This window comes from Halichoerus grypus, chromosome 9, assembly GCF_964656455.1.
Source record: "Halichoerus grypus chromosome 9, mHalGry1.hap1.1, whole genome shotgun sequence".
Classification (NCBI taxonomy): Eukaryota; Metazoa; Chordata; class Mammalia; order Carnivora; family Phocidae; genus Halichoerus; species Halichoerus grypus.
Genome location: NC_135720.1, coordinates 50344036 through 50362724, shown reverse-complemented (window position 1 = coordinate 50362724; position 18689 = coordinate 50344036). Strand labels below are relative to the sequence as shown.

At 40.6% G+C, this 18689-nt stretch overlaps 1 protein-coding gene across 4 annotated transcripts in view; it reads right to left on the bottom strand.

Moving 5' to 3' along the window:
• METTL24 (methyltransferase like 24) overlaps positions 1 to 18689 on the bottom strand; it is a 152357-nt gene that overhangs the window by 99751 nt on the left and 33917 nt on the right. For all 4 annotated transcript variants that reach the window (XM_078054881.1, XM_036075339.2, XM_036075340.2 and 1 more), the window contains exons 3-4: positions 12309 to 12448; positions 3867 to 4095 (exon numbers count right to left, since the gene is read on the bottom strand). In XM_078054881.1, coding sequence (XP_077911007.1) covers positions 3867 to 4095; positions 12309 to 12448 — 369 coding nt within the window. The remainder of the gene's footprint in view (positions 1 to 3866; positions 4096 to 12308; positions 12449 to 18689) is intronic.

Genomic DNA, 18689 nt, shown 5'->3' with positions numbered 1-18689 from the left:
CAGGGACTCAGGCCCCGCCCCTCCAGTGAGGGTCCAGGCGGACACCCCGCCCCGGGCAGCGTCCCCAGCCGCGGAGGACTCACCCCCGGCGCTGAGCAGCGCGAGTCCAGCTCCACCCGGTCCTCCGACCCGCAGCCCAAGGCCCCGCCCCCCACTTCTGCTCTGTATTAATTCTCAGCCGCTTATTTAATTTCTCTACAACACAGCGTTTACTTTCTACACAATCGCCAGCAAAGCTGTTCAGTGCCCCAGGGCAGCAAACAATAACAATTCTCTACGACCCTGTCTGAAGAACCAGTTGCCCTTAGTTTCGCACAAAGCTTTCATTAAAAACTCTTGAGTGGAATTAGGTGCGGTTATCAATTTCCAGGGAAATCTGATATATTTTCCCTGAAAACGAAGAAAGAGAGAAAACAGAAAATGTTTTCTATAAAATTTTGTAAAGACTTCCTGAAATGGTTAATTAAAAGTCTTTGAATTTAAAATCATTATTTTTTTTTAAGATTTTATTTATTTATTTGACAGAGAGACACAGCGAGAAAGGGAACACAAGCAGGAGGAGTAGGAGCGGGAGAAGCAGGCTTCCCACTGAGCAGGGAGCCCGATGGGGGGCTCGATCCCAGAAACCTGGGATCATGACCCGAGCCAAAGGCAGATGCTTAACGACTCAGCCACCCAGGCACCCCTAAAATCATTTTTAAATCACACTGTGTTCTCTGATCTAATTCTCAAAAGCAATCCATTTAGGGAGTATCATGGTCCCCATTACACCAGCAATCAAACAGAGCACCAGAGCAGTTAAATGACTCTCCCTCCTAGTGCCAAAAACTAAGGAGGGAATGGGTGCTTCAAACCTAAATCACTGAGCTTCCAGAGGTAAACTCTAAGGCAGTCCTGTTACTCATACTATCAACAGCATGGTAAAGACCGAAAGTAAAAACTTCTCATTAAGTTTTTGAGCCTGGATCATTTAGGATACTCTGTGTAATCAAGACTTTAGGGAAAGAAAAAAAAACATACATTATGATTAATATGAGCAGAAATTTCAGACTCACTATTTCTAGTCCCATCCTGGAAAAATTCTTATGCATCGTTTACAGCAACAAGCACATGAGCAAGAAGACAGTTCATCATTACTAATGCTGGATCCAGGTGATCTTACTCCCTGACAGACTGGCTTCTGGTTCTCCTGCTTTTGCTGATGCAGCTGCTCTCACCAGATGCTTTAGAAATGTTTTTGATTTACAGTTGGAAATTAAAATTACCAAAGAGTTCTAAAAGCAGAATAGAAGCCCTATGCATCTTTCTGTCACCATCTCAGAGTTTGCCTTTCCTTTTGGCCTGAGTGGCTGGAATCTAGGGATGGATAAAGAGAAGAAGAAGAAAAATCACAGCTTCACATGGAAAACAGCACCCAACTATATGAAACAGTTTAACGTCATGAGGTGAAAATAAAACAACAAAAATCCCCCTGGTTTCTAAAGTCACTAGCAGAAGAAATGAGTGAAGAAGGCAAGACTCAAGCACAGACATGTGTGTGTGTGTGTGTGTTCGTGTTCTACTTGCTTGCCCTGCCAGAGCCACATCCTATTTACCAGTGTCTGTACACATGCAGAAAAATGAAAACAGACCTTGCTTGCTGCAGGCCAGAATGGAAGTTTCCTTTTATCTGGCACCACATAGCTTCTAGAGGCATGTTCCTAATGGAAGCAATCACTCACTGATGGGTTTCATTTTCCTTGTTTTGTTTTAAAGCATTCACAAAAAAAAAAAAAAAAAAAAAAAAAAAAAAACAATCTATGAAAGAATATCAGTCTCTTTTAAATTCTTCAATAAGGATTTTTTAAAGCAGCAAATATATACCTGGCAATTCTGACCCAGATCACTTTCATGTTTATTTTTTTTTATTGTGGTAAAATACACATAACATAAAATTTACCATCTCAACCATTTTTACATGTCATTACTAATGTTTTTAATAAAAACAAGTAGCCTTAGGAATATAAAAAGATCCTTTAGAACATTTATCCTTTTTAGGTACTACTGTAAATATTTCTGCTGTCTCAGGGGCAGCATGAAAGATCTCATGCTTCATCCTCAGCATAAAGGTTTGCCCACTGCAACTCCTATGGAGTTGAACAAACACAATTCAGGTGCATACCTGGTTATCTGAAAATGCATTTTCCATAGGAAATGTGGCTTGGATAAATTATATCCACAGGTCATTTTTCAAAGCCCTATTTTATCCTCACATTTACCAAATCTTCTGCTGAGATATTATCAAAAAAAGCTGTCTCTACAAGGTCTATTCTTTGAAGAGTGAGGGTAGATAGAGCCAGGGTGTGAAGAGCATGAACGTGGGACAACAAGAGTCCCAAATGAACACAAAGAATCTGTAGCTAGCTCTTTGAATAATCAAGAGTTGACATATTAGAGAATCAAGCCTGTAATTTTCAGCTGTTTTTTTTTTAAACAGGTCTCTGACGGTAACAAATGGCAAAAATAAAATAAATTTCTGAAAAATGTTCCCACCTCAGTTTCTGTTTGGAGATTTTACTCTCCAAATCCTATATGTGTTTCATTAAGGCTCCCAGTTATTAAATACTAGTTACTACCAATGGCAGAGCAAAATACAAATCAATAATTAATCACATGTTAGAAGAGCAGCAAATTCTTTTTTTTTTTTAAAGATTTTATTTATTTATTTGACAGAGAGAGAGAGGGAACACAAGCAGGGGGAGTGGGAGAGGAAGAAGCAGGCACCCCACGGAGCAGGGAGCCCGATGCAGGGCTCGATCCCAGAACCCTAGGACCATGACCGGAGCCAAAGACAGACGCCTAACGACTGAGCCACCCAGGTGCCCCAGAGCAGCAAATTCTTTGAAGTGGTTCTTGAAGAAGCTCCTGCAGTCCAATTAAAAGGAGTTAAAAAAAAAAAAAAAAAAGGAGAAGGAGGAGGAAGAGGAACAAGAGGAGGAGGAGAAGAAAAAGAACAAAGCAGAGGAAAAGCCCTTTTATTAAAGATCAGGCAGCCAACTCAAGTTTAAAATTGAATTCCATATACACTGTTTTTCAGAAACACCCATTTTGGCATGTTCTAAATCACATGCCATCTCTGACTGAGAACAGGAAGGCAAAATAGGCCAAGCCCAGGAAGGGTTGGCAAACAAACACAAGCCAAGTACCCTCAGGAGAATTATCTAGTATTTGCCTACAGAATGCAATTGGCTTGGGTCTACACTAAAAATTGCTTTCAAGGAACACGGATCAGAGATTGGGTTTCTTTTTGCTATCTATTCACAATAAGATACTTGTAGAGATTTGTCATCTTTTGACATAATTATATCAGTTGCAACACACACATGTCCATTCAATTTTACAAAGTTCGTTTTAATCAAAGATATACATACGTTCTGGCCTTCAAGAGCCTGGAGACTCAAAGTAGTTGCTACAACAGTGAGAAACACAATTCATGGGCAATCTCTTATCAAACAAAAACCTGGCCCCGATTACTTTGTATTTGAGACTGACATAAGTAGTTCACTCTGTCTGAACATTTAAAATCAATTGCCAAACGAAAATGGGACTCTTGAGCCCATGCCAGAAGTAGGTTTCTTACTTCCTTGCCCAGTCTTGGCCAAAACCCTAGCACTACTCAACAGCAACTGCAATCTACAAATCAACTTAAAGATCTTGATTCCTGCCAAAACTTTATGTCTACAGAGCTGACTCTATAAATAATGATGGGTTATCATCAGTAAGGTTGAAACTGGATCCTCAACTATCCAATTCTCAGTTTGCATATTTTTTTAAGTTGATGAGTTTGTTCACTTTATTTCATTATGAAATCAAATGAAAACTCTCACCTTGTGATGCCCAAATTCATTCAAAATGGTGCCCAGTTTTCTGGTGTTGCTATGCGGCTTTTGGGCAGCCACAGCTGGATGCGGGTCCCGCCAGTCGATAGACAAGCGGTGATACCAGAGGCGCTGACTCTCCAGAATATGAGCCGACTTCACACTAGGATCAAAACGATGTACCTCACATCCATTGTTGGCCATGCTAACCTCAAATTGGGTATCATCACTCCCTAGCCTATAAAGAAAAAGGATGGAAATCAATAACAAGAAAACTATAATGAAGCAAAAGTGTTGGATTGACAAAATGACTCTAAGGCCAATTTTCTTATTCTTATCAAGCTTTCTCCTGTTTTAACACACAGCTAACTGCACACATTCAATAAACCTTCTTCTTTCACAAAAAGCATTAGAGCTAAAAGCTTCTGGGTAAAAAGCAAGCAGAGAAATCATCTGCTAAGTGCAGACCAGAGAATCACATGTTCAAACATGTACAGGCATACCAAATTAATTTTTTACAAAGACTTAAACCATAGCAGCAACGAAACAAGACTGTCCAGTGATCTTAAGAGGTTTTCTCAGAATACGTCGAAAATATAAGCGTCGGGATCAGTTCCCTTAGGGAGAGGGGCAGTCTACTAATGAGGTAATTTGTCTCCATTCTAATGGCCACGATGCATGAGGTCTGACTTAAAGACAATAGCTGTTTCCTTAGAAATGGAATGTAATTTAAAATAGTACAGCTAAAGAAAAGGCAACTGTGTGTGGTTCTACTCAAGAAATAGAAGAGATACCTCATCTAAATTCACATCAACAGGAGGAAAAAATTATGAATTAGTTGTTCTTAAGTACCCAGTATGTAACACATCATGTGGAACATTCATATACTTAACACATTTTTAATTTACTCCGTCATATTACTCAGACATATTAGGTGGAGTTGTATTCATCGCTTTGATTAAAGCACCAGTTTGGATGGAAAACATGAAGTTAAATGAAAGAGGATTATTTTTTTAAATGGTGATTATGGCTTCTTTGCCTGAAATACTATAATTAGATGTGATTTAAGATACCAAAATCTCAGAGTATCTATAATACATTGACCAAACCTGAACCCAGTGCAGAAATGTTTCATTCTTTTAGACTTTACTGTCTCAGATATTTCAGAATTTGGAAATATACAAGCTCATTGGCTAACAATTATTGACCTGCTTTTAGTTGACTAAAATAAGTCTTCAGTACAGAAATCCTCCACCTAGACATTCTTACTATACTCTTATTTGCCTTGTTCTTTCCCTTCACTTGTACTCCACTGCTTTTTCCCTCGCTGGACCCATGGCATGTTAACCCTCTGCTGTCCCTCAGCTGTAATTCTCTCTACCCTTTTGGCTAGAAGATTTAGCACTCCTCTCACAAATGCTACCATTCCTTTTACCCGACAGATCCTGTTTCCTATTTTTATATATTTTTAAAGATTTTATTTATTTATTTGTCAGAGAGAGAGAGAGCACAAGCAGGGGGAGCGGCAGGCAGAGGGAGAAGCAGGCTCCCAGCTGAGCAAGGAGCCCGATGAGGGACTCGATCCCAGGACTCTGGGATCATGACCTGAGCCAAAGGCAGATGCTTAACCAACCGAGCCACTCAGGTTTCTCCTGTTTCCTATTTTTAACCTCTTATTGAACCCACACAGCTCAGACCATTGTAATCTCTATCCTAGTTTCCCCCCAATTTTTCCATGATCTAATCTGGTGTGGCAGATTGACTTGCTGGCTCTAATTCTTCACTCCTTCATACTACTGCCATGCTATGCTCATCATGGGCAGAGTGTCCTTTCCTGCCTCTTGATTTTTTGGCTTGATTATGTAATTTGCTTTTTGGAAGGAAGTGACAGTATGCCAGTTCTGAGACTAGGCTTTAAGTACTTCTGTCCACTCTCTCGTATCATCCTCATGATGAAAACTTACCCTGGGTAGCTTGCTGTCTCAGGAAAATAAGAGATATGAGAGGCAGAGGTACCCCAGCCGAACCTCCAGCCTTCTATGAAAAACAGAACTGCCCTTAGCCACCTCACTTTGAAGCCTCCCCACTGAGCCCAGACTCAATCAACTGAAGCACAGCTGATGTGCAGACATATAAGCAAGAATAAATAATGGTTTTAAGCTACTGAATTTTAGAGTGATTTGTTACACAGCAACAGCTAACTTATAAACCTGCCATGAACTATAAATCCAAGAATTGAATAAAAATGATGAAACATTTTTTTAGTAGACAGATTTCTTTCTGTATATATCAGAATGTTGCCAAATTCACCTGCCCCAAGCGATTTTTCACTTAATTGAATATGTTGAAATTTAGATGAGCAAACCAGTGTTATTATGGGTCATCTCATGAAAAGTGGCAGTTTTGTAGCTTTACTAAGAGAATATTATGTCAAAAAAAGTACTCATTAAATATAATTTGTATATAAACTTTCTAGAGTAGAGAAATTTGAATAATTTCTTTCTGTGAATTTTCTCAATATTGTTTTCAAGGAAACATTCTCTACTCTATCAAGACTTCAAAAAAATTTAAGGATTAAATTAAACACATAGACTTTTGTAACTAAATTTTTTAGTAAGACACTTTATTATATATTGATATGTTTTTAATTTAAACTAATTTTTTATAATAAAAAATAGCAATACTCACAGAAAGAGTTCAAAGAAATAGATAAAATGAAAAGTAAAAGTTTTCTAGCTCTAGAAATTTTGGCCACTAATTTCCAGAGATAATCACAGTTAGCAATTTTTTGTGTATCCTTCCAGAAATTCTCTACACATGTACAAGTGTTCTCTATTAGAGATATCATAAGCACACACATATATATTTAAGTTCATCATCAAACAGCGAGGAACTATTTTGTATGATACACTAAATAACATCAAAATATTGAAATTTGTCATTTTGGGGTAATTTATGTTACTAAATAAGAAACACTTAATACATAAGTGTACTAAATTGGAAAGTAATAAACAGCATTCATTGAATCAATGTCTATAATTCTTACTTTCATTTCTTCAAATGGTACTTCTTCAAATTTTTATTTAAATTCAAATTAGTTAACACACAGTGTAATATTCTGCTTATTTCTGAATCCCAAGTGCTGAGCAATGAGATGAGTGCTGACAGACAAATCTACAAAATGCTGCTCCAAGTGAGAGAAAACTAGAAAATTAGGTAGGATCTGGAATTCCCAGAATACATAGTACAGTATCCAACATGGCAACAGGGCAGGCTATGTTTCACTGTCTTATTTGTGTATATAAACAAATATTTATAAAGCACTTTAGGGGGCACCTGGGTGGCTCAGTCAGTTAAGCGTCTGCCTTCGGCTCAGGTCATGATCCAGGGTCCTGGGATCGAGCCCCATGTCAGGCCCCCTGCTCAGTGGGGAGTCTGCTTCTCCCTCTGCCTCTCCCTCTGTCCGTCTCCAGCTCATGCTCTCTCTCTTGCTCACTCTCTCTCTCAAATAAATAATATTTATTAAAAATAAAATAAAATAAAATAAATAATATTTTTTTAAAAAGCACTTTAATATGTTTAAGGCACTATACTAGACAGCAGAGACAAATAGATAAATTAAATATAACCCTTGATCTGAAGCTCACCGGTCGTAATGAAGAGAGATTTCTGAACAAATAACTATAGTAAAATAATGAAATAACCAAAACAGAACTATTACTTACAGCAAAAAAAAAATGTATTCAGTCTGTAAGAAAATCATTTTCTGCTCTTATTTAACTGGAAAGAGAATTCACCATAGAAAATTCTCCTTTAGGGGCGCCTGGGTGGCTCAGTTGGTTAAGTGTCTGCCTTCGGCTCAAGTTATGGTCCCAGGGTCCTGGGATCGAGCCCCGCATCAGGCTATCTGCGCAGCGGAGAACCTGCTTCTCCCTCTCCCTCTGCCTGCTGCTCTGCCTACTTGTGCTCTCTCTCTCTGTCAAATAAATAAATAAAATCTTAAAAAAAAAAAAGAAAATTCTCTTTATAGGGACGTTCTACTTAATGTTTATTCCATGAAGCAAGAAATGTAGATCATAAGGCTTCTATCTCATGATCTAAGACAATTGTTCCATTCCCTGCCACCACATCTGCATTCCAGCCAGCAGGAAAAGTACAAGGAGAATGAAGGTCCCATCCTTTCTTCCTAGGGCATGGCTTAGAAGTTGAACACATCACATTCACTCATATCTCATTGCTCAAAGCTAGTCATATGGCCACTTGCAGCTTCAAGGAAGGCTAGGGTATGCAGTCTTCAGCAAGGTGCCAGGTGCCCTGCAAAACTCACAAGCTCTGTTACCAAAGGAAAAAGGAAAAATATCCCCAAGAGAAGTGAAAACATATGTCCGCACAATGAATGTTCACTGCAACATTATTCACAATAGCCCAAAAGTGGAAGCAACCCAAATGTCCATCAACTGATGAGTGAATAAATAAAATGTGGTATATCCATATAATGGAATATTATTCGGCCATAAAAAGGAATGAAGTAATGATACATGTTACATCATGGATGAACCTTTATGCTAAGTGAAAAAAGCCAGTCACAAAAGGCCACGTGTTGCATGCTTCCATTTATATGAAATGTCCAGAATAGGCAAATCTATGGACAGAGAGTAGATTAGTGGTTGCCTAGGATGAGGGGTGAAAAGCAGGAAAGGTATTGGAGAGAAAATGGGAATGACCGTTACTGGGTATATGGCTTCCTCTTTGGGGTGATGAAAAGGTTCTAAATTTGACTGTAGCAACCAAAAACCATTGAACTGTATGTTTTAAATGAGTGAATTGTATGGTATGTGAATTATGACTAAACAAAACTGTTTAAAAAAAATAAAAGCAGATATAGGGAAGGTCCCTACTGTGACCACCGAAGGCATAAGGGTGGGAAGAAGTAAGACAACTGTGTCCCCAGGAATTTCAGTAACCCATTCTTCAATGCTGCAGGACCCAGAGAATCTGGCCAAATGGCCAAATCTCATCTATTATGAGATCTAATAGATAATTAGATTATCTATTATCTGATTATTGAGGTGATTATGATTAGATCTGTAAACTGGCAACAACTAGAGGGGGAGAAATAGCTTTTTCAAAGCACAAATGACACTGAATAGTGGGTAAAAATATGTTATAATTGTTAGTTTTTGTTAAATAACATTGTGTGAAATGCCAAGATTTCATCTAAAACATATATTCTCAACAGGGAAGATATCACCCCTAAGGGGGCAAAAATCCATTCTTGGTAGCCAAGAAAACTTCCTCTTTTTACATAGAAAGCACAGATACATACATTACATAAACAGACAGTTTATCTATGGCTTTAAAATTTCACGGGGTGGGGTGGTGATTAGGAAAAAAATTATCTAAAAAGGATCTTTGGGTCCATGATTTTCTGATTCCTCATTCATATATACTACGAGCTCCGGCTATGTGAATTAAACTATTACAAGTTGAAAATGTTTGGCTCTGGAGCTTGTTCATTCCTCTTGAAATGCTCATGGCACCCAGAAGTCCCAGCTTTTCTGCTTAAGATACTGGTTGTTGCCTAACCATGTGTCATCTATCAAACGTTCTTCTGTCTCATGCTGAGAATTTATGCCTTGAAACAAAATGGTGCCAGCTACCGGAGAACTAAAAAAGAGATGAAAAAGATTTACCTATGCATAATCCCTTCTCAAGTTCCCTCTTCCACTCTCGCGCCTACCCCTGAGATAACAAACTTTGAAAGGCAGGATAAAATAGGTGATTTTTCCCCACTCACTTTAGCTACCACCCTCCTCCCCCCCAATCCTCACCCTTCACCTGCTCCCCCTCCACCTCACACAGAAGAAGACTTACAGGGCGGGCCCCAGCTGAAGAGGTCAGGCAGATGACATGATCATCTAAACCCACAGCCCCTCCTTTCTCTTCTCTTCCCCCTCCCTGTCACATAACCTTCCTGTACAGCACCTTCCCCTATCTTAATTGGTCTATTCTACCCCCATTTCAAAGTTGAAAAGGATCTGATTTTAATTTTCAACTGAACTTCACACAGAGTGCACTCTCCCGGAATAAATGCTTTTATATTAACTGCAGAATAAAAAGCTTTGACTCCTAGGAAAGACATTCCAAACTCCGAGATAAGGTGGAGGTGATTCCTGCTTTAGTTCTTGGGATGGAGGAAAGACATGCAGCCTTTGTCTTCTGTTCCTCTGTCCTCAGATCTCTCCTCCTCTCTAGGAAGATTACCCTGAGCCGCGGCTTTATCCGTCATCCTCAGTCTGCCTGGGAATGAACTGGGCACAGCAGTGACCTGGTCTTGCTACTACCAGAGTCCTGGGGCTGAGAGCACATACTGGCCTGGTGTAGGGGCCCCATGACCCACCTGCCACCTGCCCTCCCTGCCATCTCGCAACTACCCCAATACTCCCGAACACTGAGAATCCGGGGCCCACATCCCCCGTTCTTGTGCCTCATTTCAGGACCACCGCTTCTGGCCTGGGTCTCTTTCTTCCCTCAGCATCAACTGGAATGTTGTCAGCTGGCTATTTTCCTGCCTCCAGGCAAGGAATTCACCTGAGAAGGGGGTAGGCTTCTCCTGACTCTCAGTTCTGAGTCACAGGGCAACCTCCTTGTACATCCACAATCCAAAGCATCCTTTTTTTACCCATCTGAAATATTTTTTTTAGTTTCCAGTTTTCAATTAAGCATTTTTTTGGTTTTGAATCAAATGTTGGCCCTTATAATCTAGTCACGTCTGTTCCCAGCCGAATTCAACTATTCTTATCTGCTCTTTATAAAGTTGTGTTTGAATAGTGAACATTTCAATGAAAGTAAGAAACTACCTTTTTACATGAAGTAATCTGAAATCTTAGAGCAAAACTATCTTATCTAATGGCTCTGAAGTTTAAGGAAAGCAAAAAGGAATTTTAAAGATTCCCGCCCCCCCCCAACAGCTTTCCCAGTTTCATTTTACTCAGGGATATGCTTTAAATGAAATTATTCCAGGATGTAAAATAATAAGTAAAATATAAAGGCAGTTCAGAGCAAGAAAACAGGACCAAGCTGAGATCTCCAATTTGCATGTGGTACTATGCAATTACTTTTATGACCTACTTTCATACATTTTTAATATGATAGAAAATAAAGGCTACTGTCAAAACTTCCCATTCTCTCTATAAGCTTGAAGCATAGCTGGTGGGCTCCCCTCTGTTCTAATCAAGTGGCTGAGCAACTAATTTCCTAAGCCTCAGCCTCCTGGTTTAAATCACAGCATAACCAGCGTCTCTCCCTAGTCTCCTTAGCTGAAGCAATCATTTATGTAGCAAGCATATATTGAGTGCCTACTGTGTGCACCAAGCTCCCCTGTTGATACCGACTCTTCAGTGAACCTACAGAAGAACGGTTCCATTATCCTGAAACTCTTATTGGAACTCTTTCGTTTTTACAAAAAGTTCACAATGACTGTAACTAAGAATTCTTGTTTGGTAAAGTTTGACAACGATGGTGATCCTCTGGGCAAGTACCCAAATATCTGCCCACCCCCCCTCCTTTATCATCTAGGATTCATGAGTTGTTACTCATATACGTGAATATAAATCACAGAAGTGCTGAAACCTATCAGTGAGAAACAAGCACAAGACACCTGTTAGGGTCCCCAGTACTTTTGTAATGGACTTCAAGGGTCTTGCCTAAGAACCTCATCACACAGCTTCCACAAAGAGTCTGTGGAATAGGGTATTCCCAATAAAAATAACTCTTCTCTGCCTTTTTTTGAGACACATATTTGTAAGTTCAGGTCTGGATGTGAGTACTACTGTAATTGGTGAAATAGTCTCATTACTTTATATTTGCCCTTTTATAGAAGGCTCTCTAAATCCATTTGTATATTTAGGTCATTTTCAGCCTGAATAACTGAATATTAATATTTCCCACAGTTTTGACAAAATCACACTGTTTTCACAAGAATTCCCTTTTCTTTCTTTTTAATGTAAAGTACACACAGATTTACCATTGGCCCAAAACATAAAAATCAACAGTGGCCATTTATCTTGGGTCATTCATCGTAAGCGTGTATAGCATTTCTAATATGCTTGCTGTTCTTCTTTCTCTTAATTCTTAATCTCTCTCTCTTTGTAACAAGGATGCTATAATTCCAGCTGGAAATCATTGGCTTCACCAAGAGGCTCATCATCATGCTGAAAATTGAAGTTGCCAACTTGCCACTAGCCCAATGGGAGAGAAAATGGCCCCGGTCACTTCCAGTGATCTGCAAGTGCAGTGCCCAGTTACCTATCAGCCAGAGGGGTCTGAAACGATGGCAGGAGGCAAAGTATAGCACCTGTTATACACCGCGACCGGTCATAACTTTGTGTTGCTGAAAAAGCCTTGGCCACTTGCAGGAGTGTTTTGTGTTCTGCTATAAAATGCACTTACCCTAAAGAGTAGAGGCGGCATTGCTTGCTGCGGATTTGATGAGCTAAGCCAAACCTGTCATCAAGACAGACTGACCAAGGCTTCTTTGCAGGGCCGGAGTCAGTAGTGAGGCTGTCTGTGCTCATGTGATTGCATGCAATCTGTAAGGATTAGAAATCAATATGAATAATTTAAAGCGTTGGATGATAAATGGCAGGTAGGGAGTAACTGCTTCCCCAGTCCCTGAAAGCCGTAACAGGAGAGTTACATCCTTTTCTACTGCTAACTAACTACTCCTTTCCCCAGGGAAACACAAGACTGCTGTCAAATGTTCAGAGGAACTCCAAATACTGGATTTAGAAGGAAACTTATGGAGACTGTAGGTAGGTTTGAAGGGAAGTTAAGAGCTACTATAGGTATATAGCACAGAGTATGCAAGGGAGAACAAGTCAGGAGCAAAGGTGGCAGAGAGGAGGGATCCAGAAAGGCTTTGCAGAGGTGTGTTAGCCTTGGAGGATGAACAGAAGTTGACTAAGAAGCTGAGATCAAGAAGGGCATTCCAGACATGGAGAACAGTGCTGGCAAAACACCAGGTCTATAACTCACAGTGTTCCTACAGGAAGTTGTGAGATATGATTGTGGGCACGGGTCTCAGAAGGATACAGATTATCAATTCCTTATCTCAGGCAGATAAGCTGGGACCACCGTGGTCCAGAAAGGTAGCATGCGTTATCCCAGGTAAACAGCTGATCAAGGGTCAAGTGAAATTAATTCGTCATTCCTGCTCCCCAAACCATATTCTTTGTGAAACAGTGTACTAATGAGCTTCCTCCTAGGGGAGAAGAGCAAGAGCCCCACGCAGGAAGGAAGCTCTTCCTGAGCTAACCAAAGCGCTTCTTTTAATTCATCCATCAAAATTAGATAAGGAAACCAAAGGAACATGTATCTAAATCAAGCAGAAGCAAGTCTCTGATTTCAAATGCACATTAAGCAAAGACCCTGTATAAGGAATTCTGACTTGTGTTTAAGGCTGGCACAGTGTGCATGACTGAGGCTGCTGGAACCAAAGAGAGCAGGTTCTGTGACCAAGGTATTCTTCCGTGGCCAGTATTACATTACTGAGCATCAGTTTTCCCCCTAACCCCTCAAAACGCCCATCATCATCATGATGCTCCACGAATCATGCAGCAGCTCTGGCTGTCACATCATGAACAACAGAGCACTCCATGTGCAAAGGATGTTCTCAGGTTCATTGTTCTGATTCATTGGAAAACATAACAGCAAATTATTTTCTTCTTCTGAAGATACTCTAAGTTTGCCCAATTCTTTTATTCAATGGAGCTTCCAAAATTCTAATCTGAAAAGCTTATATATATGTAGCTTATTCAATGGATATGGCATCTCCCTTACTCTTGCCGTAATCTAGGGCTGCTGGCCTGGAAAAATCATCCAGCACTATTTATCAGAGATAAAGGAGAGAGTCCATTGCTAGGATTTGGACAATTTAGAGGGAAGCTTAAAATACGAAACCCTATATATGTATTCTTCTCCCTCAACTGATGTCTTATCACTGTTTAAAGGGAAAAATAGAAAATGGAATCGAATCTTCTCTCAAGCAACTATTACAGAATACATTTATTAAGTGGGTGCATCAACATGTTAATTTGTATAATTCATTTCTTACTATTCTCCCACAGATATGTGGAAATTATGCCTCTGTCTGCCCACTTCCTAGGCCCCACTCACCCACCAAGGGAGGAAAAACTGCTAATCTAATCAATCAATGTTCAATGTGTTCACTGGGCCCGTCTTACTAGTGGGCGGGTTACTGTGCCTTAAACGTCGGCACCTTCATTGTCGCTCTGCCCCACACTCTGCCCCCCTGCAGGTGGTCAGTTAGGCAGTTCTGTAGGCCCCTAAAGCATAGCTGGACCTCCTAAGCCTGTCCCATTTGCTCTAGGGCAGCTTCCTAGAGTATTTTTATTACAGTTGTATGATGATTCCCATTTCTTTGTGTGTACTCTTCCCTAAGAACCTCCCTAATCACAGAACAGGATATGGACATCCACAGGTTCTTGTTCCTAACTCTCTCCTAACACCACTGAAACTTAAGTCTCGCCTCTCCCGCCATGTTTCTCAAGGTGTGGTCCACCTACATTCCGGTGGATCCGGGAGGTACTTGAAAATACAGATTCCTGAGGCCCACTCCGGATCTGTAAAGTCGGAATCTTTGAGGCGGATGCCTGGGAACATGCATTTTAATACACTCCTCCAGGTGATTCTTCTGCAGGTGGTCCTGTGAGTTTACAGACACCCTTTTGTAAAGCCCCGCAAAAGATGAAACGATCCAGCCTGGCCTCACCTGTGCCTTAGCAAATTCAGGGAGGAGGCTGCACTTGGGCCCGAGCTTTAAAATGAAAACAGCAACCCCTCCAAACCCACCCCTAGCAAAAAGCCAGCCACGCAGGCAATGACACTTAGGGAGAGGCCTCCAAGAATCAGAAATAATAAGGGTCAAGGTTCAGGGCACTGAGGTTCAGCTGCCCTTCCTTTCAATGTTGCGGAGGAGAGTTTTAGTCTATTAAAGGTGACACTTCAAGCATTTCTTCTTCTGCAGATTTCATCTTGCACAGATATATCCCTGTTGAAAAGACATTCTTTTCCATTCAATCTCTCTGCTAATGTTGCCCTTTCCTCTCCTTGCTCAAAAATATAACACAGGAGTTTTTCCATTTTAACCATTTATTAACCATCTCACTGGTAGACATTAGGTTTTGAAAACAACTAGGAGTACTCGGTAAAATTCAGCTCCTAAAAATTAATTAAATATTGATTTTTCAAACTTTCTCATTAAGATTTATGGCCAGGGCTTCAAGAAAGTCTTGCAAGCAAAATAACTGAGGGCAGTAACTCCTAGCTAAGCCCCAATTCCAGTAATTATGTTCTCTCTCTCTAATTCCCCTTGTAATTTTAGCAAATTAGGCCTGGACAAAGGAGAAGACTCCAGGAAAAAATATTTTCTGAAATGCATTTTAGTTATTTAACTTAAAGGGATTCATTTATTTTTTTAAATATTATTTATTTATTTATTTACTTATTATTTTTTAATCTCTACATCCAATGTGGGGCTCGAACTCACAACCCCAAGATCAAGAGTCACATGTTCCACCGACTGAGCCAACCGGGCACCCCATAAAGGGATTAGTTTATTCTCATTTCATTTGGTATCCCAAAAGATGGAACAGAATTTCTGGCAACCCATAAGTAGAATCTGACAAAGGGAGCCCTTAAAATTTGTGGACTTCTGGCAGAATCACTTCAATGATCAATTGTATGTTTATGTAATACCGTTATTTTGAAAGGCAAAATTTAAGGAAAGAGTTGTATTTTTGTTGCTTTTATCCCGGGGTGTGTGTGTGTGTGTAGCAGTAAATATAATAGATACAATTGTTATAAAGTTGTAAAATCTGCATCTCCAGGGCTTGGATTTTTATGTTATTCTTACAAATAGATAGACGGGTAGATGATTGGATGGATGGATGGATGGATGGATGGATGGATGGATGGATGGATAGATGGATGGATGGAGAGACAGATAATGTTTTAAAATCTATTTTTTCTTTTTTAAAACAGAAACTGTTGCTTAATTTTGTGCTGCAAGGCCTGCTTCCTAGAGGCATATGGTTTGGGGGCGGCCATAAAAAGCTGGATCTGGAGCCTTCCCTTAGAACAGAGCACTGTGTTTATGATTTAACCATTTCTTGTTAGCAGCAGAGAGCGTGTCATCGACTCTGGAACTCAGAGATGTAATTCTGGTCTTTGACATTAGAAAACAATACCTAATTAAACTGAGCTTGATGTTGTGCACACTCTACCACACATCCCATCCTCTGGGGTTTCCTTAAAACTTCAGGACCTCAGTGTCTCATGTCATCAGGGCCACCACAATGTACAAGTCCAGGGGTGCCACCCCATTGAGGTCTAATGCCGCACTGTCCCCTGCCCCGTGCTTCTGTTTCCAAGCTCCCCTGGTCTGGGGAAACTCCCCCACCCATCCGTCCCCCCCCCACCCCGTTAGGGAGCGCACAACTCTTGCATCCCAGCTGTCTGCCAGTATGTGTTGGTACTGGATTCGGCTTGTCCGCCCTAGTCTGTGCCGGCCACCGAACAGGTGTTTAACAAATGCCTGCTGACTTGAGGAATGAATACATCGGTGATGCACACATCAAATGCTGGGCCTTGCTGTGCAAGCTTGAACACAGATTTGAGGGAGATCTTTTTTTTTTTTAATTTTAAAAAGAAGCATAAGAGGACGGGGGTGGAATTTGCTTTAGTACCTTCAGAGGGTTTTTTCCTCCCTGGCCCATTATGACTCACTACTGCTAACTGTGGAAATTTTAGGGAATAGTGACTCTAATATTCTTCCAATTTTGTAGGCTTTCATTGTCAAGTTGTCAAGTTCTAAATGAAGGCTAAGCCCCCAAAACAGCCAAAAAAACAAAACAACAACAACAAAAAAACCAAAAATCTCTGCATTGCATAGAGAGGGGGAGGGAACACTGTTTAGCAAAAGATTCTGATTAAGAATCAGTGTCATCTCTGATGAGCTCCCACCCGCTGGCTTCCCAGTGACTTAGAAGTACAGAAAACATAGGACCTCACCTGGGCAAAACGACTCCTGATTACAAAACCACCGTGAGATCTAGAACTTTATCTCAGTTTTTCTGGAGGATGAAAATCCTTCTAGTGAGCTCCAACAACCAGATCTTTATTGTCACACTCATCCAGCTGAATAATATGTCCATTTATCTACCTTCCCAACTAGTTTCTTAGCTGCTTGAAGGCAGAGACTGTATTCCCAGGGCCTGGCACAGCTCCTGGCATGAAGTAAGTGCTCAAAAATACTTAGTCAATAACGATCCTATATACTCTTGGCAGAGTATAAGCTCACAGAACTGGGAGAAACCTAAGAAATAATTTAATAACTCTCTTCCTTTTCAAGATCAGAACAGTAAGAACCAGAGAAGCAAAATAAATTGCCCAGGGTCATATCAGGCTACATTGTAGGATGCTTTTCTTTTCCCCTCGAAATTTTTCTCCTCTCAACGTATAACTCACGGGAAAAATCCAAGAGGGGCTTGAAATATCCCTTTCATGCCTCATGAGCTTCTTCTAAGTAAATATGCCTTTTATAAGTTACAGAACATTAACCTGAAATACATATAAAATGGAATTTGGAGACTTTTACTTGGTCAATTTATTTTGGGGGGTGGAGCCCACAGTTCTCAAATTCATAAAGCTAACACCTCGCATTTTTCTCTGGTGTCTTAAGGGCTTCTTAAAGTCACAGTCAAGAGGTCCTTCATGTAAAAACCAAACCATAAAATTAAAATTTCAGCATTTTAATTAAGTCTATCAAAGTCCACCAAATTAATTTGCAGCAGCAAAGTAAGATGAAATTATGTAAAGCACAGGGATCAATTTATCATCCTACATAACTCATGATTAATTCAACAAGCTTTTATTTCCATGTCTAGGTGACAGATATTAAGATCCAATTGTCTGACTGCATCATATGAAAAATGGGACTTTCTTTTACCCCTAAACTAGCCTTCCAAAGATCTAGAAACATATTCTCTCCACAGATGAAAAATGGGCTCTGCTGCCAGGAAGGTGTTGGAGGAGAAGTGGGATGCCCAGAACCAGTGGGCTGAAGGGACATCAAAAGAGCCTGGGACCTCCAGTGCCACACCAGCCCCCCAGGGCACCTTCCCAGTGGGCCTACGTACCTTCTAGGCAGTGTGAGTTCCTAATTTCCTAACACCTCTCAGTTCAGGGCAAAGTTTCCCTTGGGCTTTGATCTTGTCTAATGTCTCTCTGTCCCCAGGATCAGGCTACTTGAGGATGGAATCTCCTGATTGGCGTGTCAAGAGCCATAGATTCTGCTTAGTGGACAGTCCCTTTCCTTGCTGGGGGCACAGACTCAGCCTAGGCGGGAGCTGTCACAGTGTGTTAAGTGATTAATAAAGGCCGATGCTCCATCATGATTTTCAGTGCAATAAGAACTGAGTGCCTTTGGATTCGGTAGCTTCTCAGACTGCCTGCAACATCTCCTCGGCTCTCTGGCCTAGCGGGTCTCGGTCTGCCAAGCATCTGTGGGGGAAGAGTGAAAAGGCAGATTCCTCCAAATACAAAATGGAACTTGAACCTCCAGATGATGATTTTGTTTTGTGACACACTTGACTGCCTACTCACGGGCATGAATCTGTTGCTTCAAATGGCTTTCCAAAGCAATTTGCTAAAGTGGATCTTTAAAACACGTCGGGATGAATCATTAAAACATTTCAAGATGACAATACCCATGGAAGGCAGAAGATGCTGAAGCAAATGGGAGGCATCTTA